This window comes from Pelodiscus sinensis, chromosome 5 (genome assembly GCF_049634645.1).
Source record: "Pelodiscus sinensis isolate JC-2024 chromosome 5, ASM4963464v1, whole genome shotgun sequence".
NCBI lineage: Eukaryota > Metazoa > Chordata > Testudines > Trionychidae > Pelodiscus > Pelodiscus sinensis.
The window spans coordinates 126,393,028-126,414,390 of NC_134715.1; the positions used below are offsets into that span (position 1 = coordinate 126,393,028).

At 42.6% G+C, this 21,363-nt stretch overlaps 1 protein-coding gene across 5 annotated transcripts in view; it reads right to left on the minus strand.

Moving 5' to 3' along the window:
• Nucleotides 1-21,363, minus strand: part of CTNNA2 (catenin alpha 2) — a 781,915-nt gene that overhangs the window by 88,593 nt on the left and 671,959 nt on the right. For all 5 annotated transcript variants that reach the window (XM_075930971.1, XM_075930970.1, XM_075930972.1 and 2 more), the window contains 2 exons: nucleotides 4,580-4,672; nucleotides 4,147-4,303 (listed from right to left, as the gene is read on the minus strand). In XM_075930971.1, the coding sequence (XP_075787086.1) occupies nucleotides 4,147-4,303; nucleotides 4,580-4,672 (250 nt within the window). The remainder of the gene's footprint in view (nucleotides 1-4,146; nucleotides 4,304-4,579; nucleotides 4,673-21,363) is intronic.

Sequence of the window (21,363 nt, forward strand, 5' to 3'; positions counted from 1 at the left end):
TTGCTCACAAAACACTTGTTAATGCATCCCAGAATCATGTTTGATTTTTGCAACAGCATCACACTGCTGACTCATTCAACTTGTGGTCCACTATAACCCCTAGATCCCTTTCTGCCATACTCCTTCCTAGACAGTCATTTCCCATTTTGTATGTGTGAAACTGATTGTTCCTTCCTAAGTGGAGCACTTTGCATTTGTCCTTATTAAACTTCATCCTGTTTACCTCAGACCATTTCTCCAATTTTTCCAGATCATTTTGAATTATGACCCTATCCTCCAGAGCAGTCGCAACCCCTCTCAGCTTGGTATCATCTGCAAACTTAATAAGCGTACTTTCTATGCCAATATCTAAATCATTGATGAAGATATTGAACAGAGCCGGTCCCAAAACAGACCCCTGCAGAACCCCACTTGTTATACCTTTCCAGCAGGATTATGAACCATTAATAACTACTCTCTGAGTATGGTTATTCAGCCAGTTATGCACCTACCTGATAGTAATCCCATCTAAGTTGTATTTGCCTAGTTTATTGATAAGAATATCATTGATAAGAAATCAAAACATATGCTTTCCCAGGTTCTGAAGCACTCAGTTTTCTGACAGTCGGTTTTCATTTTCTTGTTACGGCTTGCAGTAAGCACCCTGAACTGAGCTTGAATGGTGGGCAGTTACTTGCCTCGACCAAGTCATTTCCTTGTTACCAGGATTAACAAGATGCAACCAAACAGAAAAAAAGGAAAACAATATGAAGTAATCCTCTCTAAGGATGAATACATCGTTCCCCCCACCCCACGCACACACACTCTAGAAAATAATGTTTATGAAATATGCACTGTGGATTAGAACTTCACACACTGACTGGTTTATGAAATCATTCTACTCCTTTCCCATTTGAACCTGGGTTTATTTTTAAAAGGAGATGCCTCAGGAGAGAAAAGTATATATTCAAAAAATCTCTGCCTAATATGAAGTTAAACTCCAATAATGCCTCATCTGCCAAGGTTCACAAAGACTAGAGAGGAAATGCATAACTGAAATAGGGATTTTCTTGTTACTTGGAAACAAGCGCTGATCACATTATTTCATATAAAATGTACCTCTTTCTGTTTTCTAAGTTAGCTGTCATTACCTTTCTATACACAAAAGAAGTGCAAGTAGGTGGCTTCCGTATAGTCACATAAGTTGTAGCAAGTAAAAACTTAGCCCTTTCCTAGGATTTGGTGTTATTTATGAAAGGATTCCAAAGCAGACCACCACAGAATTCAGCCCTTGCCATCTCTTGAGGTTTAGCTTCTCTCAGAGCTACTTCCTTTCTCACAGTGGCCAGTCCCACCTCCCTTATATCTTACTAGGATAACAAGCTACCTGCAATGTAGTGGGTCAAACACACAAACAACATTTTTGAAACAAGATCACTAGCTGCTTAAACCTAGTTTGTAACTTACAGTCTAGGCAAGACTGAAGGAATTTGGCTTATTTAGATTGGAAAAGAGAAGACTGAGAGGGGACATGATAGCAGTTTTCAGATATCTAAAAGGGTGTCACAGAGAGGAGGAAGGGATTGCTCTCCTTGGCCTCTGATAATAGGACAAGAAGCAATGGGTGTAAACTACAGCAAGGGAGGTTTAGGTTGGACATTGAGAAAAACTTCCTACCTGTGAGGGTGGAGAAACACTGGAATAAATTGCCTAGGGAGATTGTGGAACCTCCATCTCTGGAGATCTTTAAGAGCAGGTTAGACAGACACCTGTCAGGGATGATCTAGACCATGCTTGGTCCTGCCGTGAGGGCAGAGGACTGGACTTGATGATTTCTTGAGGCCCCTTCCAATTCTAATATTTTATGAGTCTATGATTACCATTATGCCGTAAATAGGTGTTGCTTCACCTCCCCAGAAGCAACACAGAGAAAGGATTGTGAACCAGACAGCCCAAATCCCTTTCTCTCTCCTTCCTGTCCCGCGGTGAAGAATAAGTTACTTGATCTCTTTTTTTGTGGGAACAGCTGGCTCTATTGTGCTCCTGACCAGATGTTCTGGCCTGTGAGCAAACCAGTGAAGGGCCTTGTAATTATCCTTCTAATAACACTCCATTCCTGCCCCTTCCCACCCACTTGCTTGCGGTTGTGAGTCACGATCTAAGCTGGGCTGTGAGAGAATAAAACATCTCTCTCACTCCTGGGCATGGGTGGCGGGTGAAAGCCCAGCTGGGAAAGGCAAGCTCCAACCTCACCCTGCCCCTTCCTCCCTATGCCAACCCCTGAAGCTAAGCCCTGCCCACCCCAGACCAATCTTTCCTGGCCACATGGAGGGCCGAGGCTGTTGGGCTGTGACAATGGCCCAGCCCTCTCCAGCAGCCAGGAAGCAGGGTTGCTGTGCCATGATCCTATCCCTCCATAGTCACTGGAGAAGCCGGCTGCCAGGGCACGGCCCCAGCCTTGCCCTGTGGCTGGGGAAGCTGGGCTGCTACACCTCGGCCCTAGACTTCCCCAGCAGCTACCCCAGCCTTTGGCAGTCAGGCATGTAAGCAGTATTGGGAAGGCTCTCCCTTTCCTTGCCTACATTACTGTATGCCCATGCTCTTGGGTAAGGGATGTAACAACTGAGCTTTTACGGAATAACATTTGCAAACACTGGCCACCTGTTCCGAGACATTCATAAATGTGAAAAGGGTAGCCCAAATTCCTTTGTGCTTCTTAGTAAGAGAGACATCTCCAGCTAAAAGGTCTAGACATGACCATCTTTGAACTTTGGGGTCACTTGAACTTCAAATCCTCACCTGGATTCAAATTCAAACAAACTGTGATGCTTCGAAGGCAGGGATATGGAACTAGCTCAGAATTATGTGGCATGAAGCTGTCTCTGCTAATTATATTCAAGGTGTAAATGGATTTGGTAGTCTAATAGCTCTTTTCCAGCCTCAGTCCTTCCATACACTTGAGTTCTGCAAGGGTTCATCTACACAGCAGGGCTTAACTCAAAAGAAACTACGCAAAATGAGCTACGTCAATTGTGTAGCTTATTTCGAAATTGGGAGCATCTACACAGCACTTATTTTGAAGAAGAGCACTCTTCCTCTGACATCCCTTACTCCTCGTACAATGAGGGTTATGGGAGTCAGAGTCAGAAGTCCTCCAGCTTGACCGTATTTCAACATTATTTCGAAATAACTCCCCACAGCGCGGACTAAGTTATTTCAAAATAATGTTACTGTGTAGATGTACCCCATGGTGCAAGTTGGGAGGTGCATTGGAAAGACAGTTCTGAATCCTTCATTCACTGGTTGCTTTGTCTTTATATTGGTTAGAGCAACTGGTGTGTGCACCGGATGACTGGCACAGGAGTAGCCATGTTCACAATAGTGAAGAATCTCTGAAAAAAAACTTCTGCTGTGTATATCTGGCCAGAATCCATCCATTTGGTACCACCTGAGTGGCACCAAGTGAATGGATTGCACCGGAGAATCTGGGTTCCCCTCTCTTAACTTCTTTGATTCCATTAAGCTGGTTTGCCATTTACTGCAATACACAGAGAAATACTAAAGGCCAGATTTTCAGCCAGGCCTCTGCCCCACCTCTCTTTTGATAGGGTCAACACTACCCATCCATTTTGACTGCATATTTTTAGCCACCAGACTCTAAAGCATTCATATGAGGTAGATAACAGCTGTCCAACTTGAAACACTTGCACTAGAAATGAATTGACCACAAGAAGGGAAAAAACAGGTACTAAAAATGCATCCTCCTTTGACCTGCAATTTATACTTCTTTTACTTTTTTAGCCTATCAGAGAATTGGGTTTCTTTGCCGTATATAAAATACAGAAGCGGCGAGGAGTCCTGTGGCACCTTATAGACTAACTGAAGTCTACTTCAGGACTCCTCGCCGCTTTTGCAGATTCAGACTAACACGGCTACCCCTCTGATACTATAAAATACAGAACATCCCCCAAAAGACAGAAACACGTACATTATGACCAGCTATTCGGGCAGTAGTGGATCATTCCCACGGAATGCAACAAACCAGCATTCTAAGCAGTTGGAAGCCTGCACCAATGACTCAGCTGTAATTCTAGCTACCTTTCCAATGTGACCGTTACTTTAATGAATTGGTTTATTTTTTGTCGGAGGCTCCTGTGTTCCCAGTACCTGAGACGGAGAGAAAATCATCCACGGATGTGATGTCATCAACTGCCTCGGTGAGAACTCTCACTTGTTTCTCCCACTGATCTTTAAAGACGTCCATATTGTCCTGGGCAACTTTGCTCTGGGGTCTGGCAGCCAGCGTGAGTGCCGCATTTATGACCTGTTATTTAGGATACGTTGTTACAAGAAATGGCAAAACTTTTCTCACGGGAAGGAACAAATTGATTAAATGCAGTGTTCAAAGCACATCTGTGCTCCGCATTCATTAAACGCACCTCTCAAAATACAAACATACCTTTCCGTTTTTGCAAGGCAATGAACAATATCACGAAAAAAGGCAAGGCTATAATCTTCAGACGTTTTTCTCTGTCAAATACCTTATGCTCTTTAATATTTTAACAGTCCTGGAGTATTTTTCAGCAAGAATTGTGCCTACCTGTGGGCATAGACTATCAATCTGGGTTGCTGCCATACGGACTAACTTCACGCCTTCTTCATTATTGGAGATAGAACAGGCTAGATTGGCAACCTGTAATTTGAACAGCAGACAGAGAATCATGTTTCCAGGCTAATGGGACCTTTTATATCTTTTTTAGTATTATTATTGAACTTTGCTTAGAATGAGGGAATCATATTGGAAGCCTCAAACGGCATCACATGTGCTGCTAAGCAGAAACCCATGCAGATTGTTTCCTCCCTTGCAAATTAAACTTCAGCCATCCACAATATTAAGATATTTCATATCCTTTTCCTTCACTGCCAAGTTCTCTGCACCTTTCTCTGTGGCTCGCATGTTACACTTTCTGAAAGACTTCTAAGGAGACGGTTTACTTTTTAAAATAATTATTGAGGTATTTCTTTCTCTCGCCCTCTCTTTTTCTTTGTATCAACCTTGTTCGTTATGAATAACAGTGGTCCAGGCTCTGTCATATCCTGACAGCCATGCCATTCTGAAGAGACTCAGAAGTCCCAGCTGGCAGAGATCTTCTTTGCTAACCATGATCAATATTGTGGTATCTTTACTCACATGCAGACATTCCATATTCGTTTCAGTTTCAGATCCTGGTGGCCTTACTCATATGGAGAAGTATCTTACTTCTCACATACTCCAGTTGATTTATCTGGGGCTGCATGCAGAGTAAGGTACCATTCAGGAAGGATATCACAATCTGACCTCATGAAATGTAACTGTTAAAAACGATGTTAAGAAAGACCGGATGCACAGATCGCATTTAGGGTGTGTCTAGACTACAGGGTTTTGTCGACAAAAGTGGACTTTTGTCGACAAAATTAAACCTGCGTCTACACTACCGCTGAGTTCTGTCGACATAATGTCGACAGAACTCAGCAGTTTTGTCGACGCTGGTAAACCTCATTTTATGAGACATAACGCCTTCTGTCGACAGAGTTCTGTCGACAGAAGGTGTTATTGCATCTAGGGTTGTGTCTAGACTACAGGGTTTTGTCGACAAAGCAGCTTGCTTTGTCGACAGAACTGAATGTAGTCTAGACGCTCTTTGTCGACAGAAGCTTTGTCGACAGTATCTGTCAACAAAACTTCTGTCAACAAAAGCCTGTAGCCTAGACGTACCCTATGAGATATGGATCCCCTTATATGCTGTGGAACATTGTTCCAGGGTGGGGAAGGTCTGAGTCATTATAACACTTGGGGGTTTTGGAGCAAGAGTAGGGTGATGGAGAAGTGCATACAGACCTACCAGTCAAATCCTGCCCTTAACTACTAAAGGCTGGATGTGAAGGGGGAGTCAAGTTTCCTAATTGCTAAGGAACTTCCATGCAAGAAATACATTTTCAAAGACTTTGTGCCTCTGAGGGGAATCTGAACTAACTTATTAAAATAGCAATTCATGCCAGAGTATAGAAAACTAAACAACATTACATATGTGGTGTTTAGACCTATGGCTACATTTTTTTAGGAATGGTAAAGGACTTTTTTGTTTTAATTTCACCAGGAAGTAAGGCTCTGAATGCTCATCTACATTGAAAAACACATACATTTTTAAAGATGCTGTCTTGGTATTATTCATTGTGCCTGAAGGCAGAACTACCAGTTGGAAATAATTCATGAATTAGTTCAAATACCCCAGTCTTTCCAATTTTCCTTTACTCTCCCCTTGTGGTATTAATCTGTTCCTGTCTCCAATGCACATCACCATATTTAGCCTTGATCCATCTGTTCGCCACAGAACCCATCTCATTTCACAGTTATTTAGAATGTGGTTTGCATGTATCACTGTGTCAAAATCAATGGAAGGAAATCACCCTAGGCTTCAAAGAGGCTTCTAGGCACATCCCAGTCAAGATTTCATTATAATGTGGTGATTCTTATTTTCATTGCACGGTGAGACAAATGAGTTAGTCTGTTTGTTAACAGCCTTACAGCACTCATATCAGATATGTTCTCCTAAGCTGACATATTCCAACTAATTTGCTGTGTTCTGTAGTCACTTTCACATCCAGCAGTACCCTTTCATCTTCATCGGAAATAAAAGCTATCCACGATAGTAACTATAACATGCGTAGAAAGTTAGGTGATTCAATGATGAAATGTATGAGAGGATTACAGGTTTAAAATACCAGAAAACAATGTTACAGTCAGCACAAATCAAGGTTACAAAATAAGTAATTTTTTTTAGATTTTCTTTTCTTTTTATGATGACCAAGATGAAAGAATTGCCCTGAGGCCCAAAGCGTACTATTATCTTATTTTTTGCTCAGGTGTGAATGCTATGGAATTGAAAGACACTTTCATAGGACCATAATAGGTCCCTTGAAATGGCCATAAAACTATTAAACTGCCATGATCACGCTAATTCTACTGGGAATGGACTCGTCTCATTGCACTGACATTGAAATAAAATTTGCTTCTGCTTTCTCTGCATTAATCACTCACTTGGTTTTATCCTAATGAGGATAATATTTGGAACTACTTTGTCAGGGTTTGCACCAAGTCAGTCTCAGACAACCTGTTTATTCTTTTTTGTGAAATCGAACAGAACAGAACGTAATCTAACAGAGCAGAATGTAAAAATTAGTAGAAAAAAAAGATTAAAGAGTAATCAGTGGACATATTCAGTATGCAGTATGCCTATGTAGAGCCAATGAAAATTGTTCATGTAGATCAACTATAATCTCTGGCTTTTTCAAGAGTCGTTTTAAGTCTTGTACAGATTTATTGCCACTCTCTCAGCTGGGTGTAAGTCAGATAAAGCCATCCAGTACAATCAAGTGAAACCAATTCAAAGCAGTTAAGGATCTGGCATTCGAACTCAAATACAGACACAGCAGCAAACGAATCTTACATTGGAAGTTGCACATTACTACAAATTAGAATTTAACACCAACTCATCAAAAGGGATATTGTCCCTGCAAAGCATAAAGGGAAATAGACATTATTTGACAGGACTTGTGGGGAAAAAAACATGTTAATGCTATTAAGTGTGGCTTCAAGAACAAGAACGTGTTTTAGCTCATTCAACCCTTCAATCATTTCTCTCATGTTTATTGACTATAATCAACTTGGTTTTGAAATTATATTTAAATAAGATGAGAGAGTTCTTCAGAGGTACAGGGAAACCTTGTTTTTAGTGTTCATATTTCATAACACTACCTATTGTGAAGAACCCCAATTGTTACTTAACATTATTAGGAATTCTCTTAATAGTGCCCCATGCACAGATGAACAGCCTTGGATCTGAGTTGCTTTGAAATTATAATGAAATGGGTTGTGCTTCTTGGCTAATGCCTGGTGACTTGTCAAGACTCTGCAGTACACAGCAATGCCATTTCAAACACGTACATTGAATAATATCCAGATTTTCAGCTAACGTGGCTACCTACTCAAAATTCCTTACTTGCAGGGCTCAGGTTTCTGAGACAACTTTCTGCTGTGAAAATTATGTTCTAAGGATGTGAAATAATAGAACATCATGCCAAACAGTCTATAGACTTGGAAGTACCAGAAAAGTGAGGACAGATTTGGCGCATAATCCTAGCGCTACTGAAGTTAATGGCAAAACTCCCATTGGCTGCAATGGAACCCAGATTTCACCTGTGGAATTTGGCTCTGATTGTAAAATCTCCAGATTTAGAGGGGACTGTTGGCAGAGGGTTTGCTGGGAGAGGCCCTTGGCTTTGCAATCTACTTTCTCTCATGGACTGCCCAACGCCAGGTTTTATACCTTCTAAACCAGGGCTGGGCAAGATGTGGCCTGGGGGCCAGAGCCAGCCCACCTAACACTTTGATCCAACCTGCAGATTGTATCTGTCTGCTTTCTATTTATATCTTGCTCCCCCTGCCACTTAATATCCAGGTGCCGGCTCAGGCAGCAGGATCCTATTTAAATGGCTCCTGGCTCCCAGTCATGGCACTTCCCTGGCATGGGTTGGAGCCGTGAGTCCTTTAAATAGCTACAGCACCCCAGAGGGCCATCAAGCAATGTAGTACCAGCAGGGCCAGGAGCTTCAAACTCTTTGCTGGGCTTTTAATTCAAACCCTCCTGCCCCAGATAACTCGGTGGAGAGGCTAGTCCCCTGCCCCACCTCTTCCGTCCTAGCTTCACCCCTCCCCTCCAGGGGTGGAGCCAGCTCGTGACCATGTACCAAAATTCATTAAGTGGCCTCCCTGTGAATATTATTGCCCACCCCAGTTCCAAACCATACTGCACATCTCACCTTTGCAGCCGAGCAGCTAGAAGAAAAGAGCTCAGTGAGGTTGGGAGGCAGCAGGATTGTTGAGGTGACCATGATTTTGTAAACGTCTGAGCAGTTTACTGAACTTATAGAAAACCTGGGAGTTCACAGACTCCCTAAAATGGTTCTCACTATTGAATAAAATTGTGGTGAAGAATCTAGAGAACTTAAATATGTGAATAAATAAACAAATCAGCAAAGTGTTAAACATATTTTGATACGTTTGTGAAGTTAACCCAGCCTAGTCAGCTCTACTAAGTCTCTTCTGCACCCTCCAGCAGTACCCACCACCAGCCTACTTGCCACTAAGTCAACCCTTAGTAGCTAAAAGTCTACTCGGCAGTCGTCTTGCCCACCCTTCTCTATGCTTGTGAGACCTGGGCTGTATATAGTCGTCATGCGAAAAAGCTGAATCACTTCCACCTGAACTGTCTAGGGAAACTGCTGAAGATAAGATGGCAGTATAAAGTTCCAGATACTGATGTTCTTCTACAGGCTAATATGACAAGCATTCACACCATGCTTTTCAAGGCACAACTCAGATGGGCTGGCCATGTTGTGCACATGTCCGATGATCGACTGCCCAAGAAGATGCTCTATGGTGAATTACAACACGGCAAGCGATCTCTTGGAGGTCAAAAGAAGAGATTCAAAGACACCCTTAAAGCCTCCCTTCACAACTGTAACATAGATCCTGGAAATTGGGAGAGTATTGCTGAAGATCACTCCACCTGGTGCAGACGAATACATGATGGTGCAATAGCCCACGAACAAAAGAGACTGTGTTATGCTGCAGAGAAACGTCTTCTTCGCAAGTCCAGGGCTGGGTATCTTCTCTTCCTCCAGTTGGCAGTCCGATCTTTCATGTCCCCACTGTAACCATCAATTTCAGGCTCGGATTGGACTAATCAGCCATCTCCAAACCCACCCCCAACCAAACTAATGACACTGGGTGGTCCTCATCGACCTCGATGGACGAACAACAACAAGTCAACCACAGGTTGACATGGACAGATGGTTTAGATAAAGCACCTTTACATACCTTCCCCACCAGCTAGACTTTGCCCAGTAAGTGCATGCCTTAGAATCCTTACATGTGTATTTTTAATCACGTGAAACACTCCATTGCCTTCAGTTATATACAGGCAATGTATATGCAGCATAAGTCCTGAAAAATGACTTTTTTCTGTGTTTTAAGTCAAAAGAATCTTCCTCCACAACATAAAAAATAGGGCACAATCAAAAAATAATGGTTTATTTTTAAAATAAAAATAAATATTGACTTTATTTTTATCTTTACTGCTGGACACAGGATTGAATTGCATTTCTTGGACACATTAAAGGTACTATGGCCCTTTTTCATTTACAACGGCTTTCAGGCCCCTTTACCGTGCTAAAGTGTTAATGACAATCGAGTCCAGTTATCGTTCTTCTGTAATTCTAAACTGTACCCTTTCAACTTCCCACAGTCTGAACTGAACCCTTGGGGATGATTATAAGTAACCATGGTGATCAAAATGCATTTTCCGCTGTATTAATCTTAAATTCAAATATTTAGCTGGGCTGCTCTGGATTTACTGGAAGTAGTCCAAAGAAACACCAATTAATTGCTTGGAGGAAAAAAAAATTAGATAAAGGGCCCACTATCTGTTACAACAAAGCAGGGATACAAATGTAAATACTGTAATTAGCATAGTCTTCCTCCTCCCTCCACTTCTTCCATCCCCTTCACAGCACAGCATGGGTGAAGGTAGCACACAGGGAAAGGACTCAGCTGCTCCTGACCTTTCATTGTGACTATGCAATGATTCAAAGATAATATAAAATATATGTTTAAATGCTGATTTTGCAACAACTGTGCAAGGCTGCCTTACCTATATAATGCCTATATACACAATTGACATTGGGCCTATTAAGGATTGTGGAAAAAGAAAATTGGCAGTGAGCCTTTTCCTTTCAGTGAGCAAAAGAAGAATGTTAAAACATGGAGTTTCCATTTTCTATGCCTTGAAGTGAAAATACCCATTTACTGCTGGGCATGTTAACATGAAAGGGAAAGGAGTCCAGGACAGCTGGCAGTATTTTAAAGAAGCCTTATTGAAAGCACAGAAAGAAACCATCCCAACGCATAGCAAGAGAGGCAAACATGGTAGGAGACCGGACTGGCTTACAGGGGAAATCCTTGGTGAACTTAAGCACAAAAAGGAAGCTTACAAAGAGTGGAAACTTGGACAAATGACCAGGGAGGAGTTTAAAGGTATAGCTCGAGAATGCCGGGGGGTTATCAGGAAGGCAAAAGCGCAAATGGAATTGTGACTGGCTAAGGATGTGAAGGATAACAAGAAAGGTTTCTATAGGCATGTTAACAAGAAGAAGGTGATCAGAGAGGGTGTGCGGCCCCTAATGGATGAAGGAGGTAACCTAGTGACAGATGATGTGGGAAAAGCTGAAGTACTCAATGCTTTCTTTGCCTCTGTATTCACAGACAAGGTCGGCTCCTGGACTTCTGTGCCAAGTGACGCAAGATGGGATGAAGATGGACAGCCCATGGTGGATAAAGAACAGGTTAGGAACTATTTAGAAAAGCTAAACGTACATAAATCCATGGGTCCGGACTTAGTGCATCCGAGGGTACTGAGGGAGTTGGCAAATGTCATTGTGGAGCCTTTGGCTATTATCTTTGAAAAGTCGTGGAGATCGGGAGAAATCCCGGATGACTGGAAAAAGGCAAATGTAGTGCCCATCTTCAAAAAAGGGAAGAAGGATGATCCAGGGAACTATAGGCCGGTCACTCTTACCTCGGTTCCTGGAAAAATCATGGAAGGCATCCTTAAGGAATCCATATTGAGGCACTTGAATGAGAGGAACGTGATTAGGAATAGTCAGAATGGATTCACAAAGGGCAAGTCGTGCCTGACCAATCTGATTAGCTTCTATGATGAGGTAACTGGCTCGGTGGACATGGGGAAGTCAGTGGATGTTATATACCTTGACTTTAGCAAGGCTTTTGATACGGTCTCCCACAATATTCTTGCCAGCAAGTTAAGGGATTGTGGATTGGATAAATGGACGGTAAGATGGATAGAAAGATGGCTAGAAGGCCGGGCCCAGCGGGTAGTGATCAATGGCTCGATGTCAGGATGGCGGTCGGTTTCTAGTGGAGTGCCCCAAGGTTCGGTTCTAGGACCGGTTTTGTTCAATATCTTTATTAATGATCTGGATGAGGGGATGGATTGCACCCTCAGCAAGTTTGCGGATGACACTAAGCTGGGGGGAGAGGTAGATACGCTTAAGGGCAGAGATAGGGTACAGAATGACTTAGACAAATTGGAGGATTGGGCCACAAGAAATCTGATGAGGTTCAACAAGGACAAGTGTAGAGTCCTGCACTTGGGACGGAAGAATCCCAAGCATAGTTACAAGCTGGGGACCAACCGGTTAAGTAGTAGTTCTGCAGAAAAGGACCTGGAGGTTACAGTGGATGAGAAGCTAGATATGAGTCAACAGTGTGCCCTTGTAGCCAAAAAGGCTAATGGCATATTAGGTTGCATTAAGAGGAGCATTGCCAGCAGATCCAGAGATGTCATCATTCCCCTTTGGTGAGGCCGCATCTGGAGTACTGTGTCCAGTTCTGGGCCCCCCCACTATAAAAAGGATGTGGACACACTGGAGAGGGTCCAGCGGAGGGCAACCAAAATGATTAGGGGGCTGGAGCATATGACTTATGAGGAGAGGCTGAGGGACTTGGGTCTGTTTAGTCTGCAGAAGCGAAGAGTGAGGGGGGATTTGATAGCAGCCTTCAACTTCCTGAAGGGAGGTTCCAAAGAGGCTGGAGAGAGGCTGTTCTCAGTAGTGACAGATGACAGAACAAGGAGCAATGGTCTCAAGTTGTGGTGGGAGAGGTCCAGGTTGGATATTAGGAAAAACTATTTCACTAGGAGGGCGGTGAAGCACTGGAATGGGTTACCTAGGGAAGTAGTGGAGTCTCCGTCCCTAGAGGTGTTTAAGTCTCGGCTTGACAAAGCCCTGGCCGGGTTGATTTAGTTGGAATTGGTCCTGCCTAGAGCAGGGGGCTGGACTTGATGACCTTCTGAGGTCTCTTCCAGGTCTATGATTCTATGATACACTGCCCCGCAGTTACTATTTGGATTTGACCAGCACTGTGTACCAAAGTGCTGCACTGTAGTTTCCCCATGTGGATGCAAAATTAAAGGTTCTCAGATATAACGAATGGACTCCTGTTTGAGAAGGAATGCATTAGTGTGGACACCTGCAGTATCCATATTGGAAGGGAGAGCACAGCTCTTTGGTGTGCTATTTCCACCCCCTACAGTCCTAATTGCAGGGCAGTGTAGACATGCACTTAGGTATACATCTGGCCCTCTTTTCTTTAGTGTCTGAACACATCACATTCTATGGAAGTACTAATTCTCACAACACTCCATTAGCAGAGGTGTATGACTCCCTGTGCTAATGGGAGTACTGCAAAAAGATGTCTAGGACAGATGAGAAACAAATAAAAATATCTTAGAATTCAGTCCTGGGATGAGAAGAACACAATTCACTTCAGCAGGACTCCAGATAAAGACAAGGGTCTACTGTCTTGAAGCTTATTGCAGGCCTGGGGTTCTGACATATACAACATGAGCTGAAAGATGGCTTGAATGGGTGTTAAAACTGTTGCTAAGCGCTCAAAAGGTGTCTGGCCAAGCAGGGAGAGACAGTATTTAAGGTTCAAATTAGCAGTCATGTTCATGTTCATGTTCACGGGAACAAACTGGTCAATATCATTTGTTTGCCACTACCCAAATGCCAGTGATCAGTCTGCCCCAGTGACTTTAATGGGAAAGCAATCACTACTTTGCATTTGTGAACAAATTAACGCTCTGGTTCAAAGCTGAATCACTCAACATCAGCCTACAGAACTCATCTCTAAAAACATCACTGGCCTAAAATGATGCAATAAAGCATGAATTAATGGCTTCCTAACAGACTCCTCGTTAGGCATATGTGGTTTTGGAGTGTCAGTAGGAAAGCACTGTTCCTAAATCACAAACTAAATAGGCACAGTCAAAGTCCTTTTTATTCAATTGGAACCCTGCATTGCTTCGCTCTTTTCCCACCTGCATGACACTAAGCTGTTATCACCCAGGCAACTCAGTATTGGTTTTGCAAGTCAGATAACTTTTGGGGAGTTAAAAAAAATCAGCCTAAATACATTGATTTTTAACATTAATTTTTACGGGTTGGACCTCCCTGGTCTAGCACCCTCAGGACCTGACTAGTCCCAGGTGAGGGATTTTGCCAGAACAGGGGAAATCATTTCTGCCCCTCGCCCCCACCAGCTCCCTCCAGACCTTGCCCCACCACCGGCCCCCCGGCTCCTTCCCCTCACTGGCCCTTGCTGCTCTGACAGCCCCCACTGACCTGCTGGGCAGCCCTACCACCTCCACTTGCTGGGCTCTCACTGCAGTGCTCAGCAACCCTGCCACCTCCACATGCACCAGGTTCTTGCTGCTGTGCTGGGCTCTCACTGCAGTGCCCAGCTCTTGCTGTTGTGCCAGGCAGCCCTGCTGCCTCTGCACACCTGGCTCCCGTTGCCCTACTGGGCAGTCCCACTATTGTGTGTGTGATTCCCACTGTCCTGTCAGCAAGTCCTGCTAGTGCACGTTGGATTCCCGCTGCCCTGCCAGCCTGCAGAGCTCCCAGTACTGGCTCACAACTGGACTCTCTGGTCCTGGAACATCTGCGGTCTTGCTGAACCATGGATGTTGCCGGACCAGAGAATCCTGGTTAAGAGAGTTTCAACCTGTATTAATATCTTCTCTGCAAACAAGATGGGAAGCGACTGTCTAGGAAGGAGCATGGCGGAAAGGGATCTAGGGGTTATAGTGGACCACAAGTTGAATATGAGTCAACAGTGTGATGCTGTTGCAAAAAAAGCAAATATGATTCTAGGTTGTATCAACAGGTGTGTTGTAAGCAAAACTCGTGAAGTCATTCTGCCGCTCTACTCTGCACTAGTTAGGCCTCAGCTGGAGTACTGTGTCCAGTTCTGGGCGCCACATTTCAAGAAAGATGTGGAGAAATTGGAAAGGGTACAGAGAAGAGCGACAAGAATGATTAAAGGTCTAGAGAACATGACCTATGAAGCCAGGCTTCATGAACTGGACTTGTTTAGTTTGGAAAAAAGAAGAGTAAGGGGGGACATGATAGCGGTTTTCAAATATCTAAAAGGGTGTCACAAGGAGGAAGGAGAAAATTTGTTCCTCTTGGTTTCTGAGGACAGGACAAGGAGTAATGGGCTTAAAGTGCAGCAGGGGAGGTTTAGATTGGACATTAGGAAAAAATTCCTAACTGTCAGGGTGGTCAAATATTGGAATAAATTGCCAAGGGAGGTGGTGGAATCTCCCTCTCTGGAGATATTTAAGAACAGGTTAGATAGACATCTGTCAGGGATGGTGTAGGTGGAGCTTGGTCCTGCCTTGAGGGCGGGGGGCTGGACTCGATGACCTCTTGAGGTCCCTTCCAGTCCTATTATTCTATGATTCTATGATTCTATGATTATTGTTTACATTGCAGTAATGCCTGGAAGCCTTTGTCAGACATCTGGGCCCCACTGCAGTATGTATTGTATGCAAATACGACAAAAAAAAAAACAATCATTGCTCTAAAGATCTTACAATCTAATTAACAGTCCTAGACAGGTAAAATTCTTGTCATAGGTATAGTATTATCTGAACACAGGACCTTCTTTTTGGAACACATAATGAAATGCATAGCATATTTCACTGGCTGAAAATCAGGGATGAACAATCCTCAATAGGCCTAGAGTATATGTTTTTTTTAGATATTGGAGGTGGTATGACAGAATATACTCTTGCATTCACACACTATTGGAACATTCTTTGTACAAAGTATGTCTGGTAAGGTATCATTTGAAAACTCATAATTTGCTGGTCATAATTGTCCTGGTAAAATGTGTGTGGCAACATTGCATGGGAAGTAATACAATTCCCCTATAGGATGCTATTAATATAGAGTCCACATCCCAGAACCCTACTCAAACATAAGTTAGCAACCAAGTCAGTCCTAAGAAAGAGAATTTGTGATCAGCTTAATTTGTAGTTAAGCAGTAAACAGTGTCATCAATCAGAGAGAGAAACAAAAAAAAAAAAAGCTCAAACAAGTGAGAAAAGAGAGCAGGGAACACCCTTGCGCATAGACTGGGTCTATTAATGCTCATCTGGAAAAATTTTGCAAGAGAGGGACTGAAACTATTAAAAGGATAGACAAACACCGCATGGCACTGCCCTCTTTCTCTGTCTCACGTCTTCTCCCTCTCCCTGCTCAGTACATTCACTGCTTCTGAATGGACACAGGAAACAATCATTAGAATCTGTGGGAAGGGTTGGCACTCACAGAGTTTGGTCAGCAAGACTACTGAAAGCATGTGGTGAGAACCTTTCCTTGAATTTGATACAGTTTGTTAAGTGAGGCATTAATAAACATTTAATCATTATTTTTCTTGTAACCATTTCTGACTTTTATGCCTCATTACTTGTACTCACAATTTCTCTCTCTCTGTAGTTAAGAAACTTAGTTTTCTACTTTAGCTAATCTAGTTTGTTTAAACCAGAATGTGTAAATAACTATTGGAGATAATAAATTGGTATAGTACTTCCTGAAAGGAATAACAGATGTAAAATGTATTGTCTAGGAGAAGGCTGGGCAGTATGAGAAGGCAGGGGAGGGGGAGAATCTGGGACTGGGGGTGTAGTGGGGTCAGCACGTGCAGCATAACCAAGGTTGGCAAGAACCTAAGTGTAACCCGAGAGTGGTTCTCAGGTTGCAGATACACACAGACAGTCAGGGTGTGGCTTCCATACTGGAAGGCTGTTTGTGAGCTGCTCCGGTGGCAGCCACTTCAACCAAGGCACCCAAGGAAGACAGAGCCTCAAACTGCTCCAGACTGTTTCCTAGTCACTGGGGGTAGGTCCAAATACTTAAGGAACAAGTCTGAGAGTCAGGACATATATATATAGTCCCAGCTATATCGCTGAGTTACTGCACAATCTTGAGCAAGTCCCTAATCCTATCTGGATTTTATTCACCCCTCACTCCTCTGATAAGTTCAGTCTGAAGTCAAACGAGAGGTTGTAATGGGGTTAACAAACATGCTATAGGTCATAGGCAGAAGAGAAGAAATAAGCCTTCCATGCCTACAGGCAACCAGGCTGCCCACATCCAAGCACAGCTGCCCATCATGGAGACAGGTACTACACAGAAACCAATAAGGAAAACAAGCCTAGCTATAAAAGGACCACAGCGAGAGAAGGGGGGCAGAATAAAAAGGCTCTGTTTGCAGTCCCTTCTTGTTAGACCATTTTCACCAAGATGACAAGAGAGTAAGAGCACCATGCCAGACTGCCTCTAGGGAACTAAGGAAGCCCAATGATGACTGCAAATCCTGGAGCTTAAGGGCTGATCGACTTATTTTATGTTAAGTTGATGAAGTAGCTACTTTGAATTAAATATAGGGGAGCCATCTTGGTGATAATGGGCTAACAAGAAGGGACTGCAAACAGAGCCTTTCATATAGATACTGCCATTTAACAAATTAGGCCCTTCTTGTCTAGGTTTTCCCATCTAGAAAATGAGGACAATAGTTATTCACCTAGTTATCTGTAGCTAACTCAAAGTTTGTAAAATAGTTTACAATCATGTGATGACAAATGTTACAAATGTGTAAAAAACCAGAATTGTCCTATTCACTTAAGTGTACAAAACTAGGTAGTAAATCTTGAAATACATTTATGACCATGAGATTTTCTTGAATCTCTTCTGCTTTGAGTTTAAAAGAATTGTGATGTGCATTAACCCAATATAGAGGATTTTCAAAGGGGATTATGGAAATTTAGATGCCTCACCCCATTCAAAAATTGAAATCCCATTCTCGGTGGTGAAGTTTGAAGCAGAATCAGAATAAGATCAGAATCTAGCCCAATTGATTGCATAATTTTGGTACTTGTACTTCTGAGCATGACTAAAAGCTGGAGGTGCAAGCGATGTCTAAAATAAACATGTGGAGGAATCCTTATATTTTAGTATTTTCAAAACTGTGTTTTCATGTGGTGAAATTTCTTTCTCCTTAAGAACTTCCAGGTGGAAGAAGTGACTTTGATTCAGCTATTACTCAGATATTTATGAAACAGGTGGGACGTGTGATTGCTCATGCAAATATGGAATTATTTTCAACAGCCCATGTTATAAGCCAAAATCGTGGATGTTCTACACTTACTTTCAGCATCCACACCTTTTGTGTGTGGTTGCATGTGTGGGTGAGCAAGAGTTTATAGAAACTTCTGTGTGAAAGATTGGCTCGACTCAGAATGTGACTCCTACTGACAGGCCTTAAAAAAAAAAAAGCACAGATCAGGGAACAAAAGTACGTATTTAAAGCAGCTTAGAACTCAATGACAAAATGGTCTTAGTGGGGACTAACTAAATAGATCCAGTTTATCTAAGGTATACTATATACAGAAAAACTGTATATGTGTGTGTAACTCACACAGCTAGTGGGTGTGATGCACTGTCCCACGTACTGGCAGCTAGATCACTTACAGAGAGCGAGAAAATGAGTTTGCTCTACACTAGGAGGGTGGTGAAGCACTGGGATGGGTTCCCTAGGGAGGTGGTGGAATCTCCAACCCTAGAGGTTTTTAAGTCCTGGCTTGACAAATTCCTGGATGGGATAATTTAGATGGGACTGAACCGGCTTTTAGCAATAGGTTGACTTGATGACCTCGTGGGGGCTCTTCCAACCCTATGATTCTATGATACAGCCTTAGCTAAATGTCAGCGGGCTTTTAGCTCAAGTTGTAGAGGCTCATGCATTAAACTCCAGAGGGTTCACCTTTGGTTTCACCTATTGGCATTATATGTGCAGGAATGAATGGATATTAACTTTACTGGATATTTCCTGCTTTGTACTCTGCAGGTATTCCCCCACTCTCCAAAGAATCCCATGAAGCACAGAAATAACACTAAGTGCAGTCCTACCTGTAAATAATACCATTATTGTGTGTATCAGCCACTGCAGAAAAAGCTTTTTATTAAAATAAAAGACTTATCAATAAGTGCAAGCAGCCCTATAAAAATTGGAGGAATAACACCTGCCACCCCCTCTCAGTCTCTCTCAAGATAATATATCTCACAGCTGGCATTTGGATGACTGGATGGCTTGCTCCTTCAGGACTGAAGTAAAACAAACCATGCAAACAACAGAGCAAAGTATCTGCATGAGCCCTCTGAATCTTTCTGTGACCAGGTGGTGTTTTATGATTTCCACTGGCCAGGTTTTCCCCAGAATCAGCTATGTGGGTGTACAGCCAATCTGTGTGACCTTCCCAAATAAAGCTTATTGTTGAATCAGCCCTGTAAAATGTACACATTTAGATGCTTAGACTGTTGCTGCATACTAATTTGGGACCCAAATGAGTAAGGCGCTTGAGCACATGCATAATCTTAAGTATGTGAGTAATCTCATTGACTTCAATTACAAATGTGCCTCAATACTTTTCTGAAGAATCAGTGGCTAACTTAATATGCAATAAAAATGTAACTGAAGTTACACACATGCTTAAATACTTCGCTGAATCAGGGCCTTAAGATGCCCAATAACATCAATAGGATCTTTCAAATGATTAAACTGTGTTCACTGTTCGTTACTAAATAGTAACTTGCTATTTTGTTTAAATTAGCATTACTTAAGCTCCGAGTTCCAATTCCTGACTCTCCTTCTTGAATCTGAAATTCACCCCTTTTGAATATCCCTCCATTCTGGATCTCCATTCTATCATTTCTGCTGGACTTCAACATTTTAAAAGATACATGGATGGATTTAAGCAGCAAGCCACTATTTTATCCTCTGAGCTATGGGAAGGGGCAGTAATCACTCATGCCCTCTCACAAACCAAGCATTTCATTGTGTCCAGTGCAGGTAACATGGACCCCCACCAGGAGACGGTAGACCTTCACCCAGCTAGGACTCAATTCACTTTCCTCTTGTAAAAGTCAAAGGTAAAGGCGGTAACAAGGGATACCTCACTTTGCAAAAATGTCTCTCCTGCTTATAGGAAAAGGTGTACTAATCAAATACTGGATCTCATGTACCTCTGACAGCTGGTCCCTTTCACCTTTCTCTGTGCTTGAACACCAGCAGTAAGTTGCAACAGATATTCCTATATTCCTCCTCCTCCCTGAGGCACACCCCTCGTTAGCCTTTTGAGGAATAAGGAGAGGCTTTGCTCCAGCAAGTCTCCTTTTAGCTCAAATACTGGATCTCATGTACCTCTGACAGCTGGTCCCTTTCACCTTTCTCTGTGCTTGAACACCAGCAGTAAGTTGCAACAGATATTCCTATATTCCTCCTCCTCCCTGAGGCACACCCCTCGTTAGCCTTTTGAGGAATAAGGAGAGGCTTTGCTCCAGCAAGTCTGGGCATGGCTCTCTCTATTTGCTTCCTCCCCCTTGGAGTTGGACATCTACCTACTAATCTAGCCGAGCTCCTTGCCCCACTGTGATGGAAGGGGCATGTGTTTGTTAAGTGCTACACACCCAATGTCACAGAAATAATCATAAAGAGTTGCAACTATCCAGGGTTTAAATCAGAGCAGAATATGAACTTAAAAACATATACACCATGAAGAAGAGTGACTGAAGATAAAAGAGATATCATTAAGATTTATAAAAATGCTGGTGGATTTGACCCCTCTATCTATCTATCTATCTGGCTGGGACAAGGAAACAAGCATCTATCCTGAGCTATATAACTAACTCTATCACCAGATCTGCACCTCTACTGTTCATTATTAGTTAACTAGTACTTTACTTTCTTATGTGGCTGATGGGAAAAGAGTCTCAGAGATGGCAGCTACAAATTAATTTGACTGATTTATTTTCTGAGTTATGGCTATAAATGCTTTTTACATCCTGCTGATGCACCTTTATACTCTTCCATGCGCCGAAAGCAAATTTATAGTGCCTAACTAACAGATTTTTTTTCTGCGAAGGTCAGAGATAAATGGGCACATCCATCTCCTTTTAGCTTTCTGAGCAGATTCTAGTTGTTTTTCTGTTTAATTTGTGAGTGGATTTAGGATTTCTCCCTCTCTCCCCCAACCCCGCTGTAGGTCTGTACAGGTTGGTTGATTCATTTAATAAGGAAAAAGAATTGAAGAAAAAGAGGGAAGAATAGCACACAGATATAAATCAGCTACACATTCCTATAGAATAGAAAGCTTAACTAGCTTGGGGTATGTCTACACTACAGCACTAATTCAAACTAACTTAATTCGAATTAGTTAATTCGAACTAACCTAATTCGAACTAGTGCATCTAGACCTAAAAACTAATTCGAATTAGCATTTTGCTAATTCGAACTAGCATGTCCACATTGAGTGGACCCTGAACCGAAGTTAAGGCTGGCCGGAAGCAGTGCCGGCA